Genomic DNA, 27393 nt, shown 5'->3' on the forward strand with positions numbered 1-27393 from the left:
TCCCTTTAAAAACTAAAAAACAAAAATACACGTTTGAGTTGGAACAAATTGAAATTGCAAAAGCAAATTAAACATTTAGTAATGTGATAAACCGAGTAATGCAGTTAGATTTATTTCCCAATCTCACAATTTAGCATACCGATTTGTAATATTTTGAAGTTTCATAGGTAAAAAAAAAACCACACTGAATAATGTAGAGTATTATATAGCCATTATATAGCCATTTACTACACAAAACTCTAATCCAATTTAACTCTGTCTTTTCATTCTCAAGGCATATAATACAGTTGGAAGGGGAGGGGGCATGGGAATAAAAAATAAATATTCCCAATAGGGAATTGTTAGTACATACATACAAATGAAGAATTCAAAAAGGGCTTGGAGTAACTCTTTAACAATCTAAGTTTCCAAAATGGAAGCATTTCTTTCCAAATACTACACAATTTGATGGTTGTAAATATTGCATTCTCTAAACTCATGGATATTTTATTTTCTAGTTAAATGGAAAAAAATATATATAGCATTGACATATAAAAAAAAAAAAACCTACGCCGTATGTGACCTTGCTCTCGCTGCTTGGATGAAAATGAGACTTCAAGCCTAACTCAACTTGGTTAAAAGTGATCTAGCCAGCTCAGAAATAGTTTCCAATTGCCTGAAAGGAGCCAAAGGGTAGATCTACACACTTGTTAAAAAGACATATGAACATTATAGCGAGTCTAAGCACCAATGTTGCTAATGAAGTGATTTTATGGCATAGATGCTGCTCCTGCAGCCTTACAAATTAAGGTAGTACGGTTTCTGAGAATTGCACCGTTTACCTTTAGCAATGCTCACATCTGCTAGTGTTTCAAACAGCCTCTAGGTGCTTCTGACAGAATTAGAATCAATACTTTGATATATTAGTTGTGTTCTGTTGTCAGCAGCTAAATACATGCGCCAAGTGTCCTCAATGTTCTTCAAAGATATGACAACTGTAATCAGGATAGATAACTTCACAAAGGAAGGATTAGACCCAGTGAGAAGTCTCACTGCTAAAGAAAAAAAAGAAAAAGAAAGCAAACAAACATTAAACAACCCCCATCCCAGCAAACAAGGCAGAGCAACTAAAACAAAACAATAAAATTAACCAAATCAAAACATTAATTTGTTGCCTTTAGCTATTTAACTACACCATGGACATTTTAGCAACAAAAAGTTATAAATAAATAAGGCAAAAAACACACAGGAACTTTATTGTTCACCTTTCATACAAACAGCACACCTTCAACTGGTTTCTTTCACAGCTTAACAATGCTTTTGTATACAGTAAACCCAACACAAAGCATCTTGAGGCTCTTGGTAAAGGCTTTATTATAAACCGCAAACCCATACAGGCTTTGTTTCTGCAGCATTTATAAAGGACAACTTTGGACATAAACTCCTTTTGCCCAAAGAGTAGTGCATTTCCTCAAATAAAGAGAAAAATTAAAAGAAAAAAAGTGCGCACCACAAATTAAAACAGAACAAAAACAACCACTTGATTTAATCAGTGGCATGAAGGTATGCGCAAATGATAAAGGTGAATTATCTACTCCAAAGTATTTTCAAGTAGTTTTAGACCACAGCTGTTAATTAGATCGGTCAAAGTGTATGTTCCTTTTTAAATGTAATCTAAGCGTAGATTAAATTCAAAAATGTAACTTGGTAACCATTTATTGCCAAAGCAGCATTTAGGACCCTTAGGGCATAATATGGCGTGGATTGCCAGAGGCAAAAGAAGGCTAGAAAATGCAGTAGAGCTCACATAACATTAACCAGTGTGGAACAGCACTGACCTCCATAAAACACTAAATCTCACTCATGAAATTAATTTTGTTGTAGACTTTAAGGAATTCCTCAACTCATCATTGATATGAAGTTATCAAAAAAGCCATAAGGAAAGAGTTTGGGTCCTTTTTTCTTTATCAGGCGCAAGATTGAAGCACAAAAGCTTTGTTTCATCTAAATCATCAATGGCAAACTATGAGTCTTCTTCATCGACTAAGACACCCTAAACAGTTGATGGCATAAAGCCAGGATGTCATGAACTAAATATTTCAAAGGACATCCTTTGCAAACTATTACTGAATATTTTTTTGTATTGGTCATTACTTAAGAGCCCTGCCCTTATCAATTACTGCTACAGACTGGATGTGCTGTCCGACATATTTAGTTCAGAGCGCTTCAGATGTACAATACATGTGGACTGCAGTACTGGATTGTATGAAAGGTGGGTACAATGGATAAGGCTATCACTGCAGATTTCACTTCTTAAGGAGAAAAATCATATGGGGAAGCATCATTTGACTTTGTAAGGTTTAGACATGCATCAGGTTATATTGTTGCATTCATAAGCAGAAAGATATCCTGTTATAACTGATGCCTTAAAACAGTAACTTATGTCATCAGGCTGTCACTCCTATTACCTGAGCTCTACTGAAATTTAAGCTTAAACAACCTCAACTAGTGTAGTGTCTTCCTTGTCCAAAGCCAGACTGGTTATACTGATAACCTCCGTGTTGAAAGTGCTGCTCAAACTGACCGCCCTGGTTATAGTTTTGGGCACCTCGTAATCCCCAACCTCCACCTTGTCCTCCTCTTCCACCACGACCACCACGGCCCCCTCTCCCACCTCCACGGCTGCCTCCCCTGTCATTGGGGTGACCACCGTCTTGATATCTGTTGTCTTGTTGATAACCTCCACCCTGGTATCCACTTCCAGAATAGGACGACCCTTGGTAGCCACCATATCCTCCACTGCTTCCTTGATATCCACCTTGGAAACCTCCTCCTCCACCACCACCTTGGTAGCCGCCAGTTTGAACGCCAGAATCTCGATAACCACCATCGTGAAAGCCGCCTCCTGTACTGCTACCACCACCGTCTGTCCAGCCTCCTTGAACTTTACTTCCTCTAGCTCCTCTGCCACCATGGTCATAACTCCCACGACCACCTCCTCGCCCACCACTGTGGTCATAACCTCCTCGCCCACCACTGTGGTCATAGCCTCCTCTTCCACCACCTTGGTCATAGCCTCCTCTTCCACCACCTTGGTCATAGCCTCCTCTGCCACTATATGACTGCTCATATCCACCTCTTCCTCCCCCTCTGCTGCCTCCTTGTGGTGGTCCATCATTTCTCTTCTGCCAGGGAGGCATTTCTGGAGGAGGTGGTTCTATTTCATTTGGTCTGCCTCCTCTGTCTGGAACTCTTCCCATTAATACCTATAAAAGAAGCAGATAAAAACAAAAAACAAAAACACAAAAATGGATTATAATATGAATAGATTCAGCCAAGGATGCCATCCAATCACAGCCATGCTTAGTTTAGTTATCATTCAACACAACTGACAAATATCACATAAAAACCATGATAGACAGAAATGTATATACAGGTAGTAAAATAAAAATAAGGACGTTTCCCAGTCGCTAGTTAAGATTCAGGTAGTAAATAACTTCTACAATTCCTGCTGCACATGCTGCTTACTCATAATAACTAACCAAAAATATAACACAAAATCTAGGCAAGTCTATATATGTTGCTGTACTCATTCATCTTTAAATGGTACATTTGCACAGTTTTGCAAAAAACTCTAAGTTGTTCCAAATATCTTTGAAAAGTAACCAAAGTTCTCCTGTGAATTTAGGCAGCCTCAGTTCTGTCTCCTTATGTAATCCCAGATAGAATTGATGATGTTCAGATCAGGGCTCTGTAGGGGGCCATATCATAAATCCATGACTCCTTGTTCTTATTTATGCTGAAGATAAGTATTAATAACTTTGGCTGTATATTTGGGCATGTTGTAGAATCAATTTGGAGCCTCTCTAATGGTACTGTAAGATGGATAAGTACCTGCCTCTACTTCACAGCATTGATGAAACCACTCATTCTTATCAATTTCCCAAATTCCAGCTGCAATTGTGCAAGGAGCAATGGAGTATGACTTGACATTAAACGGTCTTCAGCAACCTTCCTTGTCTTGTTAACAAAGTTCCTGTTCCAATGCAGCGGTTTCTTTATCACTTAAAAGGGACATGCTACTCCAAAAAAAATAGTTTTTTTTAAAAATTGCTGTTTAGTAGACATAACCAAAATGAAAAAAATTTATGCTTTTGATTATGCATTCATTTTATTGGGCGTATATCTAAAAACAATTTGCAAAAGGAACAGGTCTCTTATCTGCGTCCTCTGCAAGTTCTCCTATTCTAGCCTGTCTCAGACTCTATGGCTGTCCAGTCATAGGCAGCTCATTGAGAAATCTTTCCAAGACAGGTGCTCTGGGCAATTGCTGCCTCTTGAGTTTAGCTCTTCTGAGCGAACTAAACCAGGAAATACTGGACCAATACTACTATTACACGGTGCAGGCTTCATTTAGAAGATGTTCTGTCTTAAATACATATTTACATATTTCCCCTTAGTAACACAGCTATTTTACTTTTTTTTTTTATGATGTCACTTAAAAGGTTACTCCAAGCAATACGACCACTTCATAATTTCAGCTAAAGCACCTGCAGTATGTATCTACAGAGTTTCACTATGAAGCGCTGCACATAGGAAGATTAAACAGCCTGCTGCCCAAGGTGAAAATCCTTCTTTGGCAGCGCTATTAGCAGTCACTCTAGATCCGGACTGACTAATGTAAATTCTGGGCAAAACTTATCTGTCACACCAGCAGCTCCTTCCATCCCCCAGTCCTGCCCTTGTCCTCTCGTGTCTGCCAGCCAACGCAATGGGAAAGAGGTGTAAGCTCTCGCTTTTTTTTTTGTAAACAGTGACCCTTAGCAACTACTCTTTAACTTAACTATTCTCTAATTCCTTAAACAGTTCATTGCCAGGCGATGTATACATGTTTGTGGTCCCAAATTATTTTATTTGGCAACTCATTGGAGAGCACAACTTGTCACAATATGCAGGCTTCCCAACAAGTGTATCATGGGAACACGATCGCAAGGTTGAGGAAACTGCTACCTCATGTGCAAACTATACTTATACTTGCCTACCTCTGTTGTGCTCTGGACCTCCAAGTCTGTTGTCATTTCAGAACAAGGTCTGGTCTGAGGGCAAGTCCTTTACATGTAGCTACAATGGCAGGTATGTAGTTCCTCATGGGAAAAATGTAGATATAGCTTTTGTACATGAAACTGTAAGTATTGTCCTAGTTAAATATATGTCAAACAAAATATAATACTGCTGTGCCCGGTAATAACTTTTTATTAATACCTCAACAGAATTTTGAAATGACAAGCTAACTTAAGGGTTTGTTATATTGCATCTGTATCTCTTGACGGATATGGCTATTCATAAAGTTTTAAACATTTGATATTAATATAACTATTAGTTTTATATTTTCCTATTTGAACATAGATGTCAAGCAGTTTATGAGATAAGTCACCTTATTTATAGCACAGGCAGTTTTCTCCCGGATTGATCCGCTGCTAGTTCTCAGAATCTTTGACAAGTCATGGCGGGCTGCTAAGAGATGCGCCACAGAAATTGAGCCTTTCGCTGCCAATAAAGCCCTCTTTGGCTGGTATGCTTTTCCAAGTTTCTCAGTCTGGCTCTGTTCCAAGTTGAAGAAATAAAAAAAAAAAAAAAAATAAGAAAACAATAAATAAGAACTCAGAAATCAGTTGATAATCGGCTTCCATATTTTAAAGTTAAAAAGAGACACTAAACTGACCAGAACAACTACAGCTTATTCATATGCATTAGTCACAATTGTTCTGCCATTGCAGAGCGAGCAGTAGTAGACATAATAAAGCATTAAAGGTGTAACATGTTCAAGCATGGCATTCGTTCTCATTGCACAATTTTTTAGTATGATTGACTGTTTGGTTGTAATGTTGGGGGGGTGGGGGTGGTGACAACAATGGCTCACATGCGGGCTCAAATGTGTCTTATGTGTCATTGGCAGATTATTATTTTTTTTAATAAAACTTACATTGTTACAAACCAACCAGGAAGTCTGCAAATGAAAACAATAAAAAGCAGTATTGTGAAACAAAGACTTACCTTAGCGCGATCGGACCAACCAAATGATTGTATTGTTACATCCAAACGTTTAATCAACATTTTTCTGCGCACTTCATATTCATTGGATATGGCTTGGTTAATTGCTTCAATTTTTTCCTAGATAATCAGAAGACAAACATTAGGCAACAGTACACAGTACCAGTGTATTAGAACAGTGTAATTTAGTATGTCACAGACCATTAACAAGAAGCAAAGAGTCTTTTTATTAGTAATAAATCATTTCATGACAAATGAGTCCTAGTGCAGTTAAGACAAACAGAAAAGTGTTGTGATTATTCAGTAAGAAACAAAAACAGTTGCTGGCCAGGAGAATAGCATAGACTACCAAAAACCTTTATTCTCTCATTTTTCATCTTCTTTCTTCCCCGTCAGGCTTTGAAGCAGGACTTACTAAGTTTATGTGCTATACAAGCCCCGAGATTGAAAAACGTTACTTGCTGCAACTGTCTGTCTGACTTTACAAATTAATAAATCCGAGTGCTTAAAGGAACCATTATTTACTTTGACAACATGTATAATTTAATAAGAATACTAGCCAGCTCCTAAATTGGGCTCTTTTTTTTCCCTCTTGTATGAAGCGATTCTGGCTCTATAGGTTAAAAAGTTCTGGATATGTCTTTGGCAATCAAATATATAAACACTCACAACTACACAAATGTTTAATTTAAATTGCGCTAGACAACATGCTAGTGGGTCACAAATATATCTAGGATAGCTCAAATCCTAAATAATAACCCTGAGCAATCATAGTTAGCTCAAAGCCTAAGCAATAACCAACGGCAATCATTGTTCTTGCATCAGATGATAGCAAGGAACATGCAGAAAAAAAAATCCCCTCAGATCAAATACTGCAAAAGGATGTGACATTTGAGCAAAATGAACAACAGTCACACATGATGATCTTTAACCCCTTAAGGACCAAACTTCTGGAATAAAAGGGAATCATGTCACACGTCATGTATCCTTAAGGGGTTCAACAGGTTAGAATGCAAAAACAAAGGCTCTGAAATAACTTAAAATGGATAACTCTGCTTAGTGCGGACAACGAAAATAAAATTGTTACCACAACAGCAGGTAACAGGATATGTATTCCACAACAGTGGACGCCGCAATTTTTCAAGCCTACAGGGTCTGTGTCAACACAGGTTTGCTAGTAGAGTCGAAACGTTGCTGAGTGCACTGTGGTGGAATATCCTACTTCTTCTTATCTGGTTACCCATTATTTTCATGTGTGAGGTATTGGGACACTAACCTCTAAGTCCTCCACCTAGCTACACACTTTGAGTGCCTGTTCCCCTTAACCTATCTGTTTAATGCTGACAAAAAGCTTGTCACATTTTATGTGATACCCTGTAAATATAGCATAAACATAAATTATATACAGTATTTGTTTTCTTTAGAAACGTTGATTTTGCTTGCCTTTGAGTAAATCATTCTAATGAATCCCTTACCCACCTTCTGGTCACATCCATCTGTATAGAGACACTCGCTGCACGAGGACACTTCCCCATGCACAGTAGTACTCCCAACCCCCTGCAGGATAGCTGAGGGAGAGCAGGAGAACCCCCCTGAAGTATGAATTTCCACAACTCTATGCCAGTCATACCGATATGCTTCTGCTCATATAACTGAAAGAGCAGGTACAAAATTTCTATCTAGAAGTTGCTGTTCCACGCCCCCTCCCACTCTGTGAGAAATTCACATAGATTTACTTACCTTATATCCTTGTAGTGCCAGTATAGGTATTTAAACTCTCTTTACCTAGGTATAATGCTAAGGTACAACATTCATGTTTTGTAAGAATTTTGTGTTTGCATTGTTTATCTAATTGTAATTTAAACCCTGCAAAGTATACATCACCAATTCCTGCAGTATGGCAATGTTTTCACTTGCAGGATTAAAGTGACATGGACATGGCACCCAGACCACGTCACTGAGCTGCAGTGGTCTGGGTGCCTATAGGGTTCCTTTAAATTAAAATCTATACATTTACTAGCTTAACCCCTTAAGGACACATGACGTGTGTGACACGTCATGATTCCCTTTTATTCCAGAAGTTTGGTCCTTAAGGGGTTAAAGGACCACTATAGTGCCAGGAAAACACCTTCAGGGTCCCCCTCCCGCCGGGTTCTACGGGGAGGAAGGTGTTAAACTTACCTCTTTCTCCAGCGCCGGGCGGGGAGCTCTTCTCCTTCTCTGCTGAATCGCATGCGAAGCAAGAGCCGTGCGCGCATTCAGACAGTCTCATAGGAAAGCATTCACAATGCTTTCCTATGGACGCTGGCGTCTTCTCACTGTGATTTTCAGAGTGAGAAGCACGCAAGCGCCTCTAGCGGCTGTCAATGAGACAGCCAATAGAGGCTGGATTAACCCTAATATAAACATAGCAGTTTCTCTGAAACTGCTATGTTTATAGAAAAAAAGGTTAACCCTAGCTGGACCTGGCACACAGACCACTTTATTAACCCCTTAAGGACACATGACATGTGTGACATGTCATGATTCCCTTTTATTCCAGAAGTTTGGTCCTTAAGGGGTTAAGCTGAAGTGGTCTGGGTGCCCATAGTGGTCCTTTAACAAACAGGTGACATTGCATGCTCTTTAATTTAAAACAAAGATGTATGTGCCATACAAGTACATTTGTTAAATAGTAAAGGCAATATATATCATGTAGCTTATTATAACGAGGCGAGACATTAACACTGTAACTTTTACCAAGGTCAATGTAAAGATTATTTTCTATTTGTTAGGTTCAAAGAGCAGTGATTTAATTACCAGTGAAAATATATGATGCGTATAAAAACTGGCAAACTGAAAGAGAAACAAAAGCATTTCATTTTTGCAATACCATTTCCTTTTTTATTTATTAACACGTACATAAAGCGACTTAATAATATTCAGAAGAGGAGCATGATTTCGCTCAAAGGGACACTACAGTCACCAGAACAACTACAGCTTAATGTAATTGTTCTGGTGTCTACAGAGAAAAGGCAGTGTTGGCATTACTGCCAAGTAACACCTCAAGTGGCCGTCACAATGTGCATTACTGACATTCAACGTCTCCATGCTCTGCATGGAGGCGCTGAATGCTCCCCATAGAGATGCATTGATTCAATGCATCTTTATTAAGAGGTGCTGACTGGAGCAGCGCAGCATTTTGCCACGCATGTGCAATAACCTCCCAATGCTTTCCTATGGGAAAGCACTGGATTAGCAGAGATAATCAAGTTCAATGATCTTAGCCAAGGGGGTGGAACCAGCCACGAGGAGACCCAAGTGGCGCTGGAAAAAGGCAGACAAAATCACATTTTAAGGTAGGGGGGGAATGGCCATCTAAAAAGTATTTTTTGGGAAATGCCCATGACCCTGATGCAGGTTCACCAGTTATCCTTACGTAACCACTTCTGGTAGGTACTAACCATTTTGGTAAGTTGCATACAGGGCACACCCTACAAGACTTCTTTTCACCTGCCTATTTTTCCTGCATCCAACACATGAAATTCAGGAACTGACTGTTCACTTGCTGCCTAATATATTCCACCCTTGACAGGTGCCATTGTAACAATATAATCAATGTGAGTGTTTTTAATGTTGTTTTTCTAAAGCATTTTCAAAATGGGAGGCCAATGATAGGCTTTCTGCATTTAAGCTAGTGCTGGAGGAGGAAGCAGAAGGGCCAGAAGAATGGTTGCCATCACAAGAACATTGTTATAAAATGGCAAACGCCTTAAAGTAGGAAGTAGTTCTGATGAGTGTCCCTTTAAATTTGAAATTCACAGCAGTTCTCACTTTAGTGAATATCCTTATAAGTATAGATGTATAAGTATAGATGGTGGGGCAGTCGTGAAAGTTTGCATTGCAGTAGCTATACTAGGGAAGAAGAAAGAAAACCAAGTTAAACATGACAAATCTCGATTTTTTTGGTGATTTTCCCATCACCTCGTAAAAATGTTTTATTTTTGACCAAGTTTAATAGCCACTGAGCTGTATAATTATAGAATATTCAGTAGTAACAAAGACAAATAAGACTAGCCTGAACATTAAACTGTTAAATCAGCAAAAAAAAAAAAAAAAAAAAATGTTACTCACCCAATGAGAAGGGCCCAATGTCTTGCCTAAGAGGGGCTTTCCTAAATGATTAGGTGGCACTTTTAAAAAGGTCTCCTTCAACTGCAAAGAGAGGTATTAATGTATCTGTGATTAATATGTTACTGCAAAAACAGTGGGTTTAATGTAAACATTCAAAGGGACTCTAAGCAGCGAACATACTATAGCGGTTATGTTACAGGTATGCCCTTAATGCTATTCCCCCCTCTTTTGCGTGAACCTAGTTTCGAATGATCTGATACTAACCAATGGTCCCTCATTACCAATATCAATTGTATCCAAGTGTGGACAGCATTCAATGGATAATCATACCAATGTGCCCAACTAATGCATGTCATCCAAATGAAGACTGAATTGACATTCCCTGCACAGACCTTTAATTTCTGCTTTTAGCAATATAAACAGTGACTGGTAAGGCTGCAGATGCCCAAGGACACGTAAACAAAGCTTTGAATTTGCGCTGTCTGTTCAACCAAAATTCACCTCTTTCATATTAAATGCACCAACACTTATTATATATATATAATTTGTTCAGTAGAAACAGGACTTTAATTTCACAAATATTTATATATGAAACAATTTAATATGAAAAAAATTGAAAAAACAAATGGAGAAATTAAGAATATTTGAATTTTTTTTTTAGTTCTGCATGGCATTTTAACTGTGCAGGTCATAATACTGTTAGCGGTTACTGCAATAAAGTACACATTTCTATTCAGCAAAGTCTCACAAGCACAATAGCCCACCCCCGCATGTACAGGTTTTATAGTGTTTTGAAAAGCTACAGAGTCAAATATAGCACAGTACATTTTTCAGTTTTTTCACATTGAAATTTGCCAGACTGGTCATGTTGCCTTTGAGACCGTACGGTAGCCCTGGAATGAAAATTATCCCCATGATAGTATTCTTTTTTAGTAGCCACTTAGTCACAAACACTTGCTATCTGGCAAATTTCAATGTAAAAAAAAAAAAGGAAATGCAAGCCTTACATTTGAGTCTGTAACTTTTGAAAACACCATGAAACCTGTACATGGCGGGTACTGTTAGACTTCAGAGACTTCGCTGAACACTAATATTAGTGTTTCAAAACAGTAAAACGTATCACAACAATATCATCAGTGAAAGTGCCGTTTGTGTGTGAAAAATGCAAAAAAACTGCACTTTCACTGACAATAACATCGTTGTGATATGTTTTATGGTTTTGAAACACTAATATTTGTGTACAGCGAAGTCTTCCAAGTTAAACAGTACCCCCCATGTACAGGTTTTATGGTGTTCTGGAAAGTTACATGGTAAAATATAGGGCTTGCAAGACAAATTCTCTTGACTTTGTGTCTGGGTTTCCAGACAGGTTCCTCATATTGTATTTAATAAAATGACTTCATTATCTAAAACTATTATATAAATATATTTGTAGAATTTAAATATATACATTCATACACACACACACACACACATATATATGTATTTATAACGTCATTCTAAATGTATTTTGATCTAGATACATATGCATATTAATATCAAAAATAAGAACGAATTTAAAACGGGTATAATTTTTTTTTCCATGTTATTGATTTGTAATATATATAAATTCAAAGTGGTGGTCCACACGCTCAGTCTCCTTAAAACATAAAACTTTTATTTGTTCACATAAAAAGAAAAAAAGATGCCTTGTATAATCAACGTTTCAGTCCCAGATCAGGACTTTCCTCCTGAGGAAACGTTAGGACTGAAACGTTGATTATACAAGGCATCTTTTTATGTGAACAAATAAAAGTTATGTTTTAAGGAGACAGAGTGCGGACCACCACTTTGAATTTATCTATATGTGGATGACCTGGATCCAGCACCCAGCATGTAAAGGATTGGGATTGTACAGCCTGCAGTGCACGGAACTTTTGGAAATATATATATATAAAATTAACGTCATTCTAAGTGTATTTTAATATTTATATATAATTATATATATATTAAAATGCACTTTTTATAATGATGTATGTATGTTTATATAAAAGTACTTAGATTATATATATTTCCTGGCCATATCCATGGCAGCACGACAATGGATAGCTCCTCCCTATCCCTAACCAGACATGAACCTAATTAAAACAAAAGGTATAAGTAACCCCTCCTTCCCTCAGTCCTTTTCTTCCCGTCCTAACACTAGGACAGACTTAGTCATTCTAAGACTAGATAATTTTTCTTTTTGGCTTACCTGAGGGTTGTTGCCTTCTGCCTCAAGGGAGTTCAGCATCTCTCCCTTGGTAAGTCTTCAGTACACGGCCCTGTGCAAAGGTGACCCCCTGAAGATACCCCTTTAGTGACCGGGGGTTTTACTTGCTTGACCCGATGGGGTAGAAAGATCATGGCATCACTATAATTCCTGCAGTGACCAAGGGGTAGCAGGCTGGGCATGCACATACAGAGCATATTGGTTGCAAGAATGATATGACATTGACTAACATTCCATCGCTGAAAGAGTTAATGTGAGATGGACTAGCATTCCATCGCTAAAAGGGTTTAAGTACAACTCTATCTTGTACTTTCTCATGGATTTACTTACAGTGGCCCTAGAGGGAGCAAGATTATGCCATCACCGTATTTCATGCTGTGCCCTAAGGCGTTGCAGGCTGGGCTGGTCAGGCACATGCAGAGCATATATATGGATATAACTTCTTCTACCCTTCATCGGTTTTATCTAAATGGTAAGAGTTTGCTGCTAATTTGAATTCAATTAAACCTATTCCTAGGCCTCTGTGTCTTTTAATATATCCACTGGAATCACTTATTCCTAGGCCTCTGTTGGGCCTTTTAATATAAAAGCTGGATTCACTTTTTCCTAGGCCTCTGTTAAGCCTTTTAAAATTGCTACTGTCACCTATGTGTATGTCTGGTGAGATATTTCAGTGGACTAAAGCTCTGTCAGAAAAATCTGTACACCTTTGGGGGTCACAGGTTCAATTCCCCTCAGCCCTTCATCCTTTTAGGTAGATAAAAGGAGTACCATTAAATTGGTTAAAAGTAACTTCCCTGGTATGCTCTTGGAAACAAGAAAATGTCCTGGTGAAACATTTTTTCAGACTTTTTTTTTTTTTTTTACTTTGACAATTTTTATTGATCTTTTGGGGGATACAGAAAGAAGATGGGGTGGGGGAAAAGGGCAATAGTTAGAAAACAGTGGAATGCTTACATATACTTAGTATAGTGGTATGAGCACACCCAGTGGCGCCTCGTTGTCAGTAATACATGTGCGTTTTGCAATATACAGATTGAAAACACAGTTTCCATCTGGAGAATCATGCTACATTAGTGTACTTAGTTCAACAAACTAGGTCATGCTTGCTTCAGGTATGGCGTTGGTGATTTGGATATTCCCGATCTAGGATACCTCTGGGTGAAGGTGGAAACCGGTTGTGGGGGTAACGGGGGGAGGGGGGGGAGGGGGGGAAGTAGGTGTCACTCCCAGGCGTGGAGTGGCTTACACTGACCTTTTTCAGTACCGTTTTTCTACATGTGTGTACATTGGTTCATGCCTTAAGGAACACAGCTGTCGGTTGGCAGATACATGCTTTAGCCATCTGCAACTCCGTTCATTTTTTTTGGGGGGGGGGGATTATGCGCTCCATGTATTGGCGCCAATCGTCCCATGCCTCTCGCCAGTCCTTCTTTGGAAGGGGGGTTCGCCTGGCCGCTATTTCATATAGCATTGTAGTTTCTAATAGCTGTGTAAAGTCGGTGATTGGCAGAGGAAGAGGTGATTTCCAGTGTCTACTAAGTACCAAGGGCCGCCATGAGTATCTGATATGTTAGGTATTTTTGCTTCCACCTCATACCTTTTGGAAATATTTGGAGGAGGTATGTTTCGGGTGTTCTGGGTAATATTGTTTTTGTGCTCTCTTGAATCATGGTGTAAACTGCGTCCCAGAATGGGGCTAGGATGGGACAAGTCCACCAAATATGGAGAATCGTGCCTTTATGCTGCTGGCATCTCCGGCATATGTCAGATGCTTGGGGGTGCGCCGCTTTAATGCGAGTAGGTCTAAATACCACCTGTATAGGATTTTGCGAGAGAGCTCCATGTGTGAGGAACATTTAGAAAGGGTGTTGTGCGCCTTTAGAATGTGTTTCCACTGCTGCGGAGTTAGGTTATATTTTAATTCTTTCTCCCATGCAGTTGTGAAAGAGAATTTTGTATGATCGTTGTGTGTGTGTATTGATTGATAGATTTCAGAGATTAATTTTTTTAGGGGGCGAGAGGCGTAGGCATATTTTTTCTACCGCCGTCAGCTGTGGTTCCTGTACATTTCCAGTCCCAATCGTAGTTTGCTTGTGGAACCAGGACTTTATTTGTAAATAGGAAAAGGAGACTTGTGCATTGAGGTGGTAGGAATCTTGTAGTTCCTTGAAACTTCTAAGTTCCTGATCTTGTAGGAGGTGGTGTAGGTGCGTGATACCATGTTCATGCCACAATGTGTGGTTGAAATTGAGGATTATGTATTGTAGTGTTTTTAGGGGCGTGGCTCGTGATGTTTTACCTATCCAATCAACCTTGCGGCAGTGTGTGTCCCAAAAGTGTAGTGTCAGTGCTTTGACTGGAAGTTTCACGCTCGTCGGTGGTCTGTGGGTTTTTGGGAGCCATGCCAAAATGTTTATGGGGATGTTGTTTGCATGGTATGTCTCTATCTCTTCCCATGGAGTTGGGTGAGTTTGGTGGCATGCTGCTAAAAGTGGGCCCAGGATGGCTGCACGGTTGTAGCTGTCTAAGTTGGGTACACCCATCCCTCCTTTCTCCCACGGCAGGTATAATGTGTTTTTCGTTATCCGTGGTTTGTTCTTGTCCCTTATAAATTCCATTAGTGTTTGTTGTGCTTCCTGAAGGAAACGGGGGGGGGGGGGGGGGGTAATTTTATTGGCAGTGTTCTGAATAAATATTGCAGTTTCGGTAAAATAATCATTTTGATCGCAGCTATTCTGCCTGACCACGAGATGTATTTACCTTTCCATCCTGTTAACAGTGTTTTTATATCGGATAATGTTTTTTGGTAGTTTGTTTTATATAGTAGGGCTGGTGTCTGTGTGATGTTAATTCCTAGGAATTTGAGGTGGTCGGTTCTCCGGTCGTAGTTAAAGGAGCTGCGTAAGATCTCTAATGCATCTGTGGGAATATTTATGCCCATTGCTTGGGTTTTGGTCACGTTTAACTTATAATGTGAGCATTTGCTGTAATGGGATAGGATAGAATGGAAGTTTGGCAAGGATATATGTGGTTGCTCCAACGTTAGGAGCACGTCATCCGCTAACTGTGAGTTTGTACTCCTTGCCTTGTTTGGTGATGCCGTGTATGTTCGGGTTGTCCCTGATGAGCTGTGTGAGCGGCCCCAGGGACAGAATGTATAAGAGAGGGGAAAGCGGGCATCCCTGCCGCGTTCTGTTGGTTATGTTGAATTGTTTGGAGATGAAACCTCCGTTCGTAACTTTCGCAGTTGGTTTGGAATATAGTGCCTCTACCAGTTTTAGGAAGTTTTCAGGAAAGCCATATTTGTTGAGGACCGCACGGAGGAAGGGCCAGTGCAGCCTGTCAAAGGCTTTTTCTGCATCAAGCGATAAAAGCACACATTGGGTTCCCCCTCCGCGCCTCCCCCCTAGCAAGTCCAGAACTTTCCTGGTTCCATCTGCTCCCTGTCTACCACTGACAAAGCCCACTTGGTCCTTATGTATTATGGTCAGTATGAGGTTTGCTAGACGATTTGAGAATATTTTGGCTAGTAGTTTAGAGTCTGTGTTGAGGAGGGATATTGGCCTTAGGTTCTGGCATTTGGTCGGGGGTTTGCCCGGCTTTGGCAGTGTGGCTACATGCGCCATAAGCATTTCCTGGGGTATCTGGCCGGTTGTTATAATATGGTTAAAGGACTTTTCTAGATGAGGAACAAGGGATGCAGCCGGTGACTTGTAATAGGAGTTTGTCAGGCCGTCTGGTCCCGGTGACTTCCCGTGAGGGAGGGATTAGATGGAGTGTTGGATTTCCTGTATCGTGACTGGGTTTTGTAGAGTGTTTTTTTGTTGGGCTGAAAGTGACGGTAGTGTGGTTTGCTGGAGGAAGTCCTGTATGTCTGAGGAGGTGGGTTGGTATAAGTCTGGATCGTCTTTGAGGTTGTATAGGGAATGGTAGTAGGTTGCCATAGTGTCGTTAATGTCCTGTGGGTTGTGGATTTTAGTTCCCTTATTTGTAAGTAGGTAGAGTATTTTGGGATTGGATTGTTTTTGTCTCAGTAAGGTTGCTAAGTGTTTACCAGCTCTGTTACCTTGGGAGTATGAAGTTTGTTTTAGTTTGTGTAGTATGTGTGCAGTTTTTGCAAGTGCTATGTTGTTGAGTTGTGTCGTGGTGTCTTTGATTACCTGTGCCTGTTGCGGGGTAGGGTTTGCTATATTCGCCGCAGTAGAGTCTCTTAAAGTGTGCAACAATTTCAGATATTCCTCTTGGGCTTTTTTCTTTACATAAGATGCTCGACTAATCAACAAGCCTCTTATCACGCCTTATGGGCTTGCCATAGCGTTGTTGAGTGTATGTCTGGGGTGTCATTTGTTTGGATGTATGTGTGTAGGGCATCTTTTAGTGTTTGAGAGAAGGCATGGTCATGGAGTAGTGAGTCGTTAAGGCGCCATGGTGGTCGCCCCCTGTGCTGGTATTCTCCAGTGAGCTCTACTATGGTCGGGGCGTGATCCGACCAGGTGATGTCCCCAATATCGCTATCAGTAACCTTGGGTAAAAGGGTGCCTGCAAGAAAAATGAAATCTATTCTTGAGTGGGATTTATGTACCGCCGAATAGTAGGAGAAAGATTTCTCGGTCGAATGGTACATTCTCCATGAGTCATAAAGTCCGTATTCCCCCAGCAGTTTATTTAGGGCTTTCCTTTGTGTTTTTAGTGTTGCCTGTCTAGGGGCTGTGGGATTTAACGTGGTGTCCATATTGGGGTCTAAAGGATGGTTCAGGTCACTGCATAGTATGGTGGCAGCCGTTTGGTGGTCTGGAATCATAGATAATACCTTATGCAAAAAATTACGTTGGTGCACGTTTGGACTGTAGAAGCTAATTACGACATATGGGGAGTCATTAAGTAGGCATTGCAGCATCACATATCTCCCCTGACTGTCTGTTTTAACTCGTAAGATTTCTACGGTTAGAGAAGCATGAAGAAGGATCGATACTCCTTTCGATTTTGAGGAGTGTGTGGCATGGTATTGGTGGGGATAGTCCTTTATACCAAAGTTTGCACCTTGGAGGTGACAAAGTGAGTTTCTTGGAGGCATATGATATCTGCTTTATGCTTCCTAGCCTCCTACCATGCGTCTTTTGTGGGGAGTATTCAACCCTCTACTATTATGTGAATATATTCTCATGTTATGGCGTTATGGTAGAGATAGCTCGTATGTGGACTCGTGATTCCTATAGTTGGTAGCCTGGTAGGTAGCGGTTGATCAGTGTGCCGCCTGTTGGGCAGTCGTATGACCGTAGCTTGTAGCCTGGGAGTTAGGAGTAGTAAGGGGAAGGAGATAGGAGGTAGTGTGAAAGAAAGTATATACAAAGTGACCCAACTGTGGGTCTTCGCACTGTGGCTCTGTGCCATGGGGGTCGGACGCTAGGGTAGTGTGGCCAATGGGCTCTCATATTGTCACGTTTTCAGAAATATCAGAACGTTAGGGGGGGATATAGTTGCATGTCCCGCTGGGTGTACAAGCGGGTAGCTGAACCTGGGGTATCTCGCTTGGGGGTGCTGGTAGCTGGGCCTCTTCGAAGGCGCCGCAGGAAGTATCCAGGGCGCTGCGTGGTGCCTCAATAAGTGGGGACCCTGTTTTTGTGGTTTAGCTGTGGGGCCTGGCCTCGCCTTAGTGTAGGCTATGCCTTCTTTTCCCGAGGGGGTTAAGCTTGTCTGTACATTAGTCAGATGGGGACCTTACGTGTGGTTCAAGGTAAATAAACGATTTACATATGAACATTTGCAGTAACAACAGTAACAACATGCCAATCAGAAGCTGTAACATTGTGCTTTAAGCAATACTTCAGGGGGGTGTTAGTGGGGTCCCTGTTCTTGTGGCTGAACTGTGGGGCCTGTCCTCGCCTTAGTATAGGCCATGCCGTATTTTCCCGAGGGGGGTAAGCTTGTCTGTACCTTAGTCAGGCGGGGACATTATGTGTGGTTCAAGGTAAATAAACGATTTACACATAAACATTTGCAGTAACAATAACAACAACATGCTAATCAGAAGCAATTGACTTTGGCTATAACATTGAGCTTTAAGCAATATTTCAGGGTGTTCTATTGATCTCACGTGTTCCCAGGTTGTAACAGTACGCGGGTTCCATACTGCCAGATCTCAGGGCAGCTTCGATTTCGTCGGAATTCGACGCCATTCTGGTATTAGACGACCAGTTGGGCTTGCTGGCGTGTGTGTGGAGTCTTTCATAAGTCCCCATTCGCGCATTTGTTTCACGCTATCTTCGGGTGTATGAATAATTGTCAGTCCTCCATTTTTAGTGACCAATAACTTGGTTGGGTATCCCCAGCGATATCTGATCACAGCTTGTCGCAATTCTTCGGTGATTGCATGAAATTCTTTTCTGCGCTTCAAAGTCGCTGCGGAAAGATCTGCCAAGATTTTGACCGTTGCAAATTCATCTGGGGGTTCCGCTCTGTTCCTGCCGGCGCGCAGCACGGCCTCCTTGATGTGGAAGTAATGCGCCCTTGAGAGGATGTCTCTGGGTACATTGTCTGGTAAATTCCTAATTTTGGGGACCCTGTGTACTCTATCCACCAGAAGCATGTCTACGGGTATGTCAGGGGCATACGCCCGAAGGAGGCCTCGCACATAGGTTTGTAGGTCGCAAGGAAGGACAGTTTCTGGGACACCCCGCAGCCTGAGGTTGTTCCTCCGCGACCGGTCTTCTGCGTCCGCCATGCGGGCTTCCATGACCTCCACTTTGTGTTCTAAGGCCGCCACGTGGTCTGCCACCTCATTGTTCCACGTGCGCTGTTCTGGTCCCGATGTCATGTACTTCTTTCCAAAGTAGTTCTATTGAGGATTGCCAGGTTTTCACTAGTTTTTCTGCCATGATGTTTAATGCATCCTCCAAGTGTGCTTTAGTCAGGTTTTCCTGCTCTCCTTGATGGGAGTCAGCCTGCTGAATGCTTCCCGCCGATAACCCGTCGGCGCCATCTTGGTTTATGCTCCGGTCGGTTTCAGAGGCTGCCGCCGATTTTTGGTAAGTTTATCCGCTTTCTGGGTGTTCTTTTTCCACTTGGGCTGCGACATGGTGTAGTTTGAGGGGTTTCCCCGCGTTCTGATAGCGGATTGAGAGAGCCCGGGTGCCGAAGCAATTTCCTAAGCAGCCAGGTTGCTCAGCGGATGGCCACGCCGCCCCTTTTCAGACTTTTTTTGATACATTTGAGTTGGTCAATTTGCTAATGTGCCAATAGTGGGCAATCAGTTTTCCATTTCCAATGTCCTTATGAGGAGTGTTGTCAATTTGCATTCATATTTTGGAAGTCTTGTGTATTTCTTCCCTCCCTTGGTTATTGCTTGAGTATTACCCATTGTTGTGCTGCCATGGATATGGCCAGGAAAGAGGAAAATGTAGTCCTACTTACCGTCATTTTCTTTTCCTGGTCATAGGCCATGGCAGCACAAAGATCCCGCCCTGGAATATTGCTGGAAACAAGACTGAGGGTGGGATGAGTAGAAGGGGTCACTTACACCTTCTGTTTTAATTAGGTTCCTGTCTAATTAGGGAAAGGGAGGAGCTACCCATTGTTGTGCTGCCATCAGTGGTGTATTTTAAAATGGTGCTGCCCTAGGCATGACAGATCTTGGGCACCCCCTAATTTAAACGTATCCACCACTTCCTGTTAACTTACACACATTTTGACTGAGACCCACACGCACACGGACCAGCACACATTCTCAGATACACTGACATACACACACATACACTCACTGATTTGACACAATCTGACACACATACAATCATTTAGACACACGCTGACAGACACATAACACTCACTGACACACACACACTTCCTCCTAACACATTTACAATTATTATAATTTTTTTTTATAAATAATTAAACCCACCCAGCCTCCTTACTTTTGGAATAGCTGGGTGGATTTTTCACCTGGGGTCCAGTGGGGCTGCTGGGCAGGAAGACGGCCGGACGTCTTCAGCGAGGGAGCACTTTCCCCTGAGCTCAGTGATGCCGGGAGCCGAAATATGATGTCAGGGGAAAGTGCTCCCTCGCCGCCTGCCCGGGAACTAACTGGCCACCTGCTCCGGGGGACCCCAAAGGTGGCCAGCTGGCCAGCTCTTGGGCTCCCATAAAACTAGGCAAACAAGGTATTTGCCTGCGCATTTGGGAACAGCGCTTTTTGACACCCGCCTGGAAATTGCAGTCCTAGGCAAATGCCTTGTTTGCCTCGTTGTATGTAGATACATCCCTTGCTGCCATGGCCAGGAAGAGAAAATTACGGAAAGTAGGAATTAAGTTATATATATGATCTAAGTACTTTTTATTTAATTTAGAAACGTTTTAAAACTTTATTTTAACTTTCAAAACTTTTTTGCAGGCTCTAGGTAGACACAGAGTTCAGGCAGTCCTCCTGCAGACACTGCATAAGCCGGCTATTCCGGCCATGTAATCACGAGGACCCCGCGATCACATGGCCCGGGAGGACCGGATCAGGCAGAGGGGGGCTGCCTTAGATCCTAGGCAGACCCCAGGATCGCGACCACCGGCGTGGGATCTGCGGGGACGTTCTATGCTGCCTTCCGGCGTTTAGAGCCACCACAAAAGGGATGGCATAGAACGCCCGCTGTCCTTAAGGGGTAAAAACAGAACAAAAGACAACACTAGGGCTATAATGGCATCATAACCTCTAACAGGCTGTAGTGACTATGGTACTTAGAGAGCCCATTTAAGCACCCACACTAAGGAAAAGTACTGTTGGAGGGAAAAAAAGAAAAAGTTTAAGAACTACTATTTTTTTTTTTAATATATTTGAAAGAAAACTATGGGGTGAAATTGACACCTTATATTTTAATGCAGTATTTTGTAATGCATTTAAATAACTATTGCAACAAGAATCAAATCAATTACAAACAATACACAAAAAAAAAATATATATATATATATATATATATATATATATATATATATATATATATATTCAAAATTCCTGGGAGAATCATTTGTTAGTGGGCCTTCCAGCACTTTCTAGTATAACACTCCCACACCAGGTAGAGATACTTCAATCAGGAGCATCTCACTCTGCTCTATGGGGCTCTTTTTTATCCTGGAAGCCAGGGTTCAACAGAGGTTTATAGGATATGTAGTTTAGCCCCACAAAACAGTTCCGTTCTTTACAAGATGAGCGGAAATGCTCTAAAACTTGATAGCAACCACACTGAGATTACCATTAGTTTACACAGTCTAGTTTACTGTCTAGCTTTAACTACGGAATTCTACCTCTAAGGCACTAAATTGTAACTTAGACATGCTTTTAGTGCAAGCAGGATGGTCAGTCATATGTAACATATTTGTCCTTTTAGGACAAAATAATTACTTGGAGTTGCTGTGTTTATCAGCCTGCATAGGCAATACCAATCTGATATGCTTATGGAAAGGTTTTTCTCTGTAAAGGCAACATTAACTAAAACTCGAGTGAAAAAGAGATAGTATACACACTAACCATGAATAAACGTAAGCTAAATTGAAAGGATCCCAGGTGTACCTCACTAACACCAAGTAATACAATGTGAAACAAAAAGTGGAAAACACCTTCAATTAGCGTACAATATTGAATACAACCTGGATACAGTGACCAGAGTAATAATATTCTGTATGCGAATATTAGGAAATCTAGGATAATAAGAAAATACAAATCATAGCATAATACTGTTTAGAATAAATAGTGAGAGAATGGAGTTAGTATTAAACTCACAAACAAAAGTGAAAATCAGGCTTCTCACCCCCCGGTATATCCCTGAAGAAGTCCTTGTTATTTTATTCGGACGAAACGCGTTGGATAAAGGACTCTTTGTTGTTCCTGTATTATTTTATGCATTTTATTATTCCCTGCTTGTCACATCTATACAAGTTGGAATCTGTTTTTTACTCATCAAGCTGAGTTCCACTTGAAGTGGAGATATGCCTACTACACTTCTTTGTCTGTAAGTGCAACTAATAAATACGCTTTGTTACTTTTTTACGTATTTCACCATATATGGCTCCTTTTATCCATTTCTTTGAGGTTATTTACACATTTGAATCTACTATCAAGTTTCCTATCATCATACATACCCCAGGGGGGTGAGAAGCCTGATTTTCACTTTTGTTTGTGAGTTTAATACTAACTCCATTCTCTCACGATTTATTCTAAACAGTATTATGCTTTGATTTGTATTTTCTTATTATCCTAGATTTCCTAATATTCGCATACAGAATATTATTACTCTGGTCACTGTATCCAGGTTGTATTCAATATTGTACGCTAATTGATGTTGTTTTCCACTTTTTGTTTCACATTAACTAAAACTCACCTGAGACTAATACATGTACATGTACATAAGAGTCTATTTTCTTATTCCAACCAACCCCATAACATTTACCTGAAAGTAAATTTTTCTGCAATTTAGGAGTTAAATCACTTTGATAACGCAGCCGCACCACCCTCTTACCTTTTTTTCAATTCCACTAAAAAATTGGAACATCGTAATGTTGGCAGGAGGTTTAGACATTCCCAGTGTCATGCATATGCTCTTGAGTTCGACAAATACCTCACTACCACCACCATCCTTCTCCTTCTTTGAAGGCATAGTAACACAAAGCATTCTAGCAGCTTCGAGTTCAGAAATGAGATACGCTACAAAAACAAGGGGAAAAAAACAAATTCTTATTGATCAGATTAACAACTGTTTCCCTTCATGTAGAATTCAGATGGCATTGCCGTCTCTTTTAAAATCTGTTCACGTGATATAGCTCATTAAAAACTCCAAGCACCATGACCACTTCATCATGTTGTAGTGGTCCTGGTGAAAGTAGCCTGTATGTGCAGCATTTTAGTATGAAACATTGCACAGACAGATATATTTTTAATTCCATCCCCAGCAGCATCATTAATCAGCCTGAACTAGAATTCTGGGCTGGCTAAAGTCAAAACGCTTTTAGTCAATGATTGACAAAGAGTACTCTAAGGCAAAGGATGAGGAGCAGGATTGGCATTTGATGGAGACAGTCCAGGCTGCGTCGAAAAAGGCTCGGCACCCAGTGTGACCTTGTAAGAGGGCAGACTGTTGCAAACCTTTGGCCCATTACTGAGGATTGGCGCCAGAGAACTCCTAACATTATAACCGCTACAATGGGCTTTAGTGGTTATGATATTTGGAGTTACCTTAGATAATAAATCCTGTGCTTTTACACCAGAGCTCGACAAATCTCAGGCACCAGGTCGCTATGGCGACCAAGAAATTTGTCCTGGCGCCTGAGATTTGTGAGCCGAGGTGACTGGCTGCCTGAGAGCAGAGGCATGCAGTCTGATCACAGAGGGCTGAGGCAGGCAGACGGCTGACAGAGGGAGGGGGGAGGCCATCTCCTGTATTGCTGAGGCTAAGGGAGGAAGGGGAGCAGCCGGTTTACGGATTTGTGAGGGTCGGTGGGCGGCTGACAAAGTGCATTACAGTTCATGCATTGGACTTACTTAGCAGGAGAAGACAATTTCTTTTGTCCAGGAGGCGTTTTGTAACTTCTCCTGATGTTAGACAGGCATATGGACAGCTCATTTCGGTTAAAAGACCGCTCATTTCTAGTTGGAATCCTTCCGATTCAGCAGGGCCTGTGACAAAATAAAAATTTTTATATTCTTTGTAAAGCAGTCAAGATATTACTTTGAGATACAGCACGAAAATATATATTTACATGACATTTGTGCCAAAGGCGTGTGCAATGCCCATTATTAAACAATAACAGCAAAACTAACTTTGAGAATACTTTGCTTGAACAGTGATTAAAATTGGCATGTGTGAAAAAAACCACCGGAATAACATGGAAAATTCCACATCTGTAAAATATACAGTTGTGTTGTTTTGACTATATAGGTTATGGCACAAAATTAAATCCAGTCTAAGATAGCATTTTATTGAATTTTTGGGGAGATCACACCTTTTTCAGGGAGTAAAGTTGCCAAGGATAGTGAGCATACACACTACAGCCAGGCAGTCAGCATACATCACACATCACACTCCCTACATAATTCCTATCATCTGACACCTGGGACCAGCAGTTTTATGTGCCAGACAGGATCTGCAACATGCAAACAGCAGGCCTAACACAGTAGTGGGCTACGGAGTGTGATTTAAATTTCCGGCAGGAGCAAAAAACAGTAATTGTTCAATTGCAGTCCTGTACTCACTAATGAGCGCTGGACCACAAGAGAGCGATTACCGCAACCTACACCTAGCACACACAGCCTCTACACCCAGCCAGCACACACACGATGAAAGAGGACAAAGGGCAATGTACAAAAGTCCCAAATTTTGCAAATGAAATCCAAAACTAAACAAAAAAAAGCCAGTTGTGACTATTGCCAAGCTGGAGATTTTTTTACATGTCTGGTTTTCTTTTTTTCTTTATGCAGAATTAATTAGGGACAATTCAAAGTTAAGTGAATAACCCTGTCAATGTCCAGGTCTACGCTAGGTCTCCTAAGTTTCTAAATGAAATTATTTGTGTCAGCACATGTAGAGTATCATGACGAACAATTCAGTCTCTTAGGCAAGTAGGGTTTGTTTTTTTTTAAGTTCACACCCCTTACAAGTTGAACTAATTAGACTTTCTTCTAGAAAAAGAAAGAAAGAAAAAAGTAAAATATTTTATATACTTAAAAAGACAAAAAAAAAAACACAAAACCTACCTCTGTGTTAGAGAGAAGGATCGTTGTCCTTAAAGCCTTACTGGGTCATTCATTGGTCTGACTAAATGAACCATGTGCAGGAATTTGAGGATAGAGATCAAAGCCATGTAAGTATTTCTATGTGGAGAGCTCTGTGCTTATTATCATTCTTTATTATTTATAATCACTGTAGAATTACCTGCAAAGTGTACGCATTTGGACATCACACGCATCACTAATAAAAACAATGGGCGGGTTACTCAATGACTACATTGTGGGAAAAAAAATTGTGAACTTTTTTTTTTTTTTAAAGCTGGTTAAGTTGCCATGTTGGGTCAATCCGATCGATTGCTGGTCAATCTAACTCATCTGGGCAATCACATCAATGCCCTGCAAGCATTTTAGCAGTATGCAGTCCTGTCAGTGTGTGTGCCTGCTCTGTCACCCCTGCAGCCCCCTCAGCAATCAAACTCGCACTAGGCAATCACTTAATTGTCCTGCAAGTACTTTATAACCGCTTGCAGTCCTGTCAGTGTGTGTGACTGTTTTGTCACCCCAAAGCATTTAAAAATAGACATTTGCAGAGGGCAGAAAGACTCCTAAGCACAGCGGGCATGTATATTAGTGTTTATTATTTATATCGAACCTTGGAGATTATGATAAGAGAAATAAAAAAATGAAACTCTTAGACATTGGCAATATCCTTTCATGATGGTAGGCAAAAGATGGCTCCCACAGGTAACTCTAGAAGTTCTTCAGCCACTAAAAGGGACATTCAAGACCTTTTACTAAACATTACTACTGACTTGGCAAATTGCATACACTTCCGAAAAGCATGAAAACCACAGAGGAGGACACTTGATCTACAGTTATGGCAAACACAACAAACAACAACCCTAACAATTTTGCACATGCAGCAGCATTCCAAATATCAGATCAGTGGTATTGCATAGATGACATAACAATAGGGGAACAACCTGAATACATAAGGCAACCTGTTTCATCTATACTACCTCATAAAAAGGTCAGACCTTAAATTTTGATGTGGCCGATTGTATAGCTAAATCTCCCACAGCACCATCCACTGTTCCTCACGATATTATTGTTACTTTGGCTCCATCTCTGATAAGACTGAGGGCATGCATGGCTGCATTGAAGAGAAAAATCACAAAAGCCTTTGAGTCTTCTAGACCCACTTTTTGCTTGACCTGTTCCGCTATACACTCTGCTAGAGACAAACCTTCCGGGCTGTCACACATTGTTTAAAAGTGGTGGGGTGTTTCATAAATTGGGGATTTCCTAGAGTTATTCTAGTGGAGAACAAAGGCATCCTTCACCTTTGCAAACACCTGAATATTCCTGCAAAACATTCTTGGGATGTGGGCAGTAATAACCACTTTGGGCCAAGAGTAGGACCCATCTGGTTGCACTCTTTTTCCGACAATAGTGGGATTAGTCCTAAATTGATTTGTTTGTTGATGTCTCTTTTGGATCACCATTTGGGTTATCGATTTATTATGCCCATGTAGATTGTCTTATTTTACAATTGTTTTAGTCTCTTACAACTGATGACTTAAAAGGTTTCTCTAACCACCATGACCACTACTGATATTTTGAAGTGGTCATGGTGGTAGGAGTCTGGGTGTGAAGTGATTTAGCTTGAAACACTGCACATCCAGAGATATTTTTAGTTGCGTGCCCAGGACTAGTTGCACAGATATAGGCTTATTAACCAGCTGGTTTGACACGTTATACAACGGAGTGTTTATTCCCTTAATAATAGTAAAAGCTCCTATTTTAGTTTGTTTCCATTAACCCTGTATCCTGTTGAAAATATTAATCATGTTTTCAGTGGTTGTTACACTTGCTGTAAGACGCACGTCTCCTGCATACCCTCGTTTTGAAAGCAGACTTGTTTTCCATTAACAGATTAAAAGTTCCATACACTTAAGTTGACATTATCTCTCTCTCTTTGCCCAGTCTCAAATTGAATGTCCACAGCTGTTGCAATAAATCATTCTCTCTGCTGCTGGTGCTGCTCTCACACAGAGCTTGCCCCCTTTCCTTTCCCCTTGTAGGCATTGATTTCCTTTAGGTTTAAGTCAAGCAGGAGGGACACCCAGAGATGTTCATTTCCCTGATAACAGGCATGCAGAGCAAAGCCTTCTGAAATGGTACAGACAGAATTGCGTAACAGGTGAAGGAAGCAGTTTTTTTTTGTTTTTTTAATCTTAGATTTTAGACTAACTGAGACATGTGCCAACAATTCTGAAGGCACAATCTCATCATGCCA

At 40.8% G+C, this 27393-nt stretch overlaps 1 protein-coding gene across 1 annotated transcript in view; it reads right to left on the reverse strand.

Moving 5' to 3' along the window:
- Positions 1-1209: 1209 nt before the first annotated feature.
- Positions 1210-27393, reverse strand: part of FAM98A (family with sequence similarity 98 member A) — a 36467-nt gene continuing 10283 nt past the window's right edge. Inside the window, exons 3-8 of the mRNA XM_063443115.1 lie at positions 23910-24044; positions 22891-23075; positions 10144-10224; positions 6034-6150; positions 5414-5581; positions 1210-3245 (exon numbers count right to left, since the gene is read on the reverse strand). Coding sequence (XP_063299185.1) covers positions 2481-3245; positions 5414-5581; positions 6034-6150; positions 10144-10224; positions 22891-23075; positions 23910-24044 — 1451 coding nt within the window. The 3' untranslated portion in view covers positions 1210-2480. The remainder of the gene's footprint in view (positions 3246-5413; positions 5582-6033; positions 6151-10143; positions 10225-22890; positions 23076-23909; positions 24045-27393) is intronic.

This window comes from Pelobates fuscus, chromosome 2 (assembly GCF_036172605.1).
Source record: "Pelobates fuscus isolate aPelFus1 chromosome 2, aPelFus1.pri, whole genome shotgun sequence".
NCBI classification, from domain to species: Eukaryota; Metazoa; Chordata; class Amphibia; order Anura; family Pelobatidae; genus Pelobates; species Pelobates fuscus.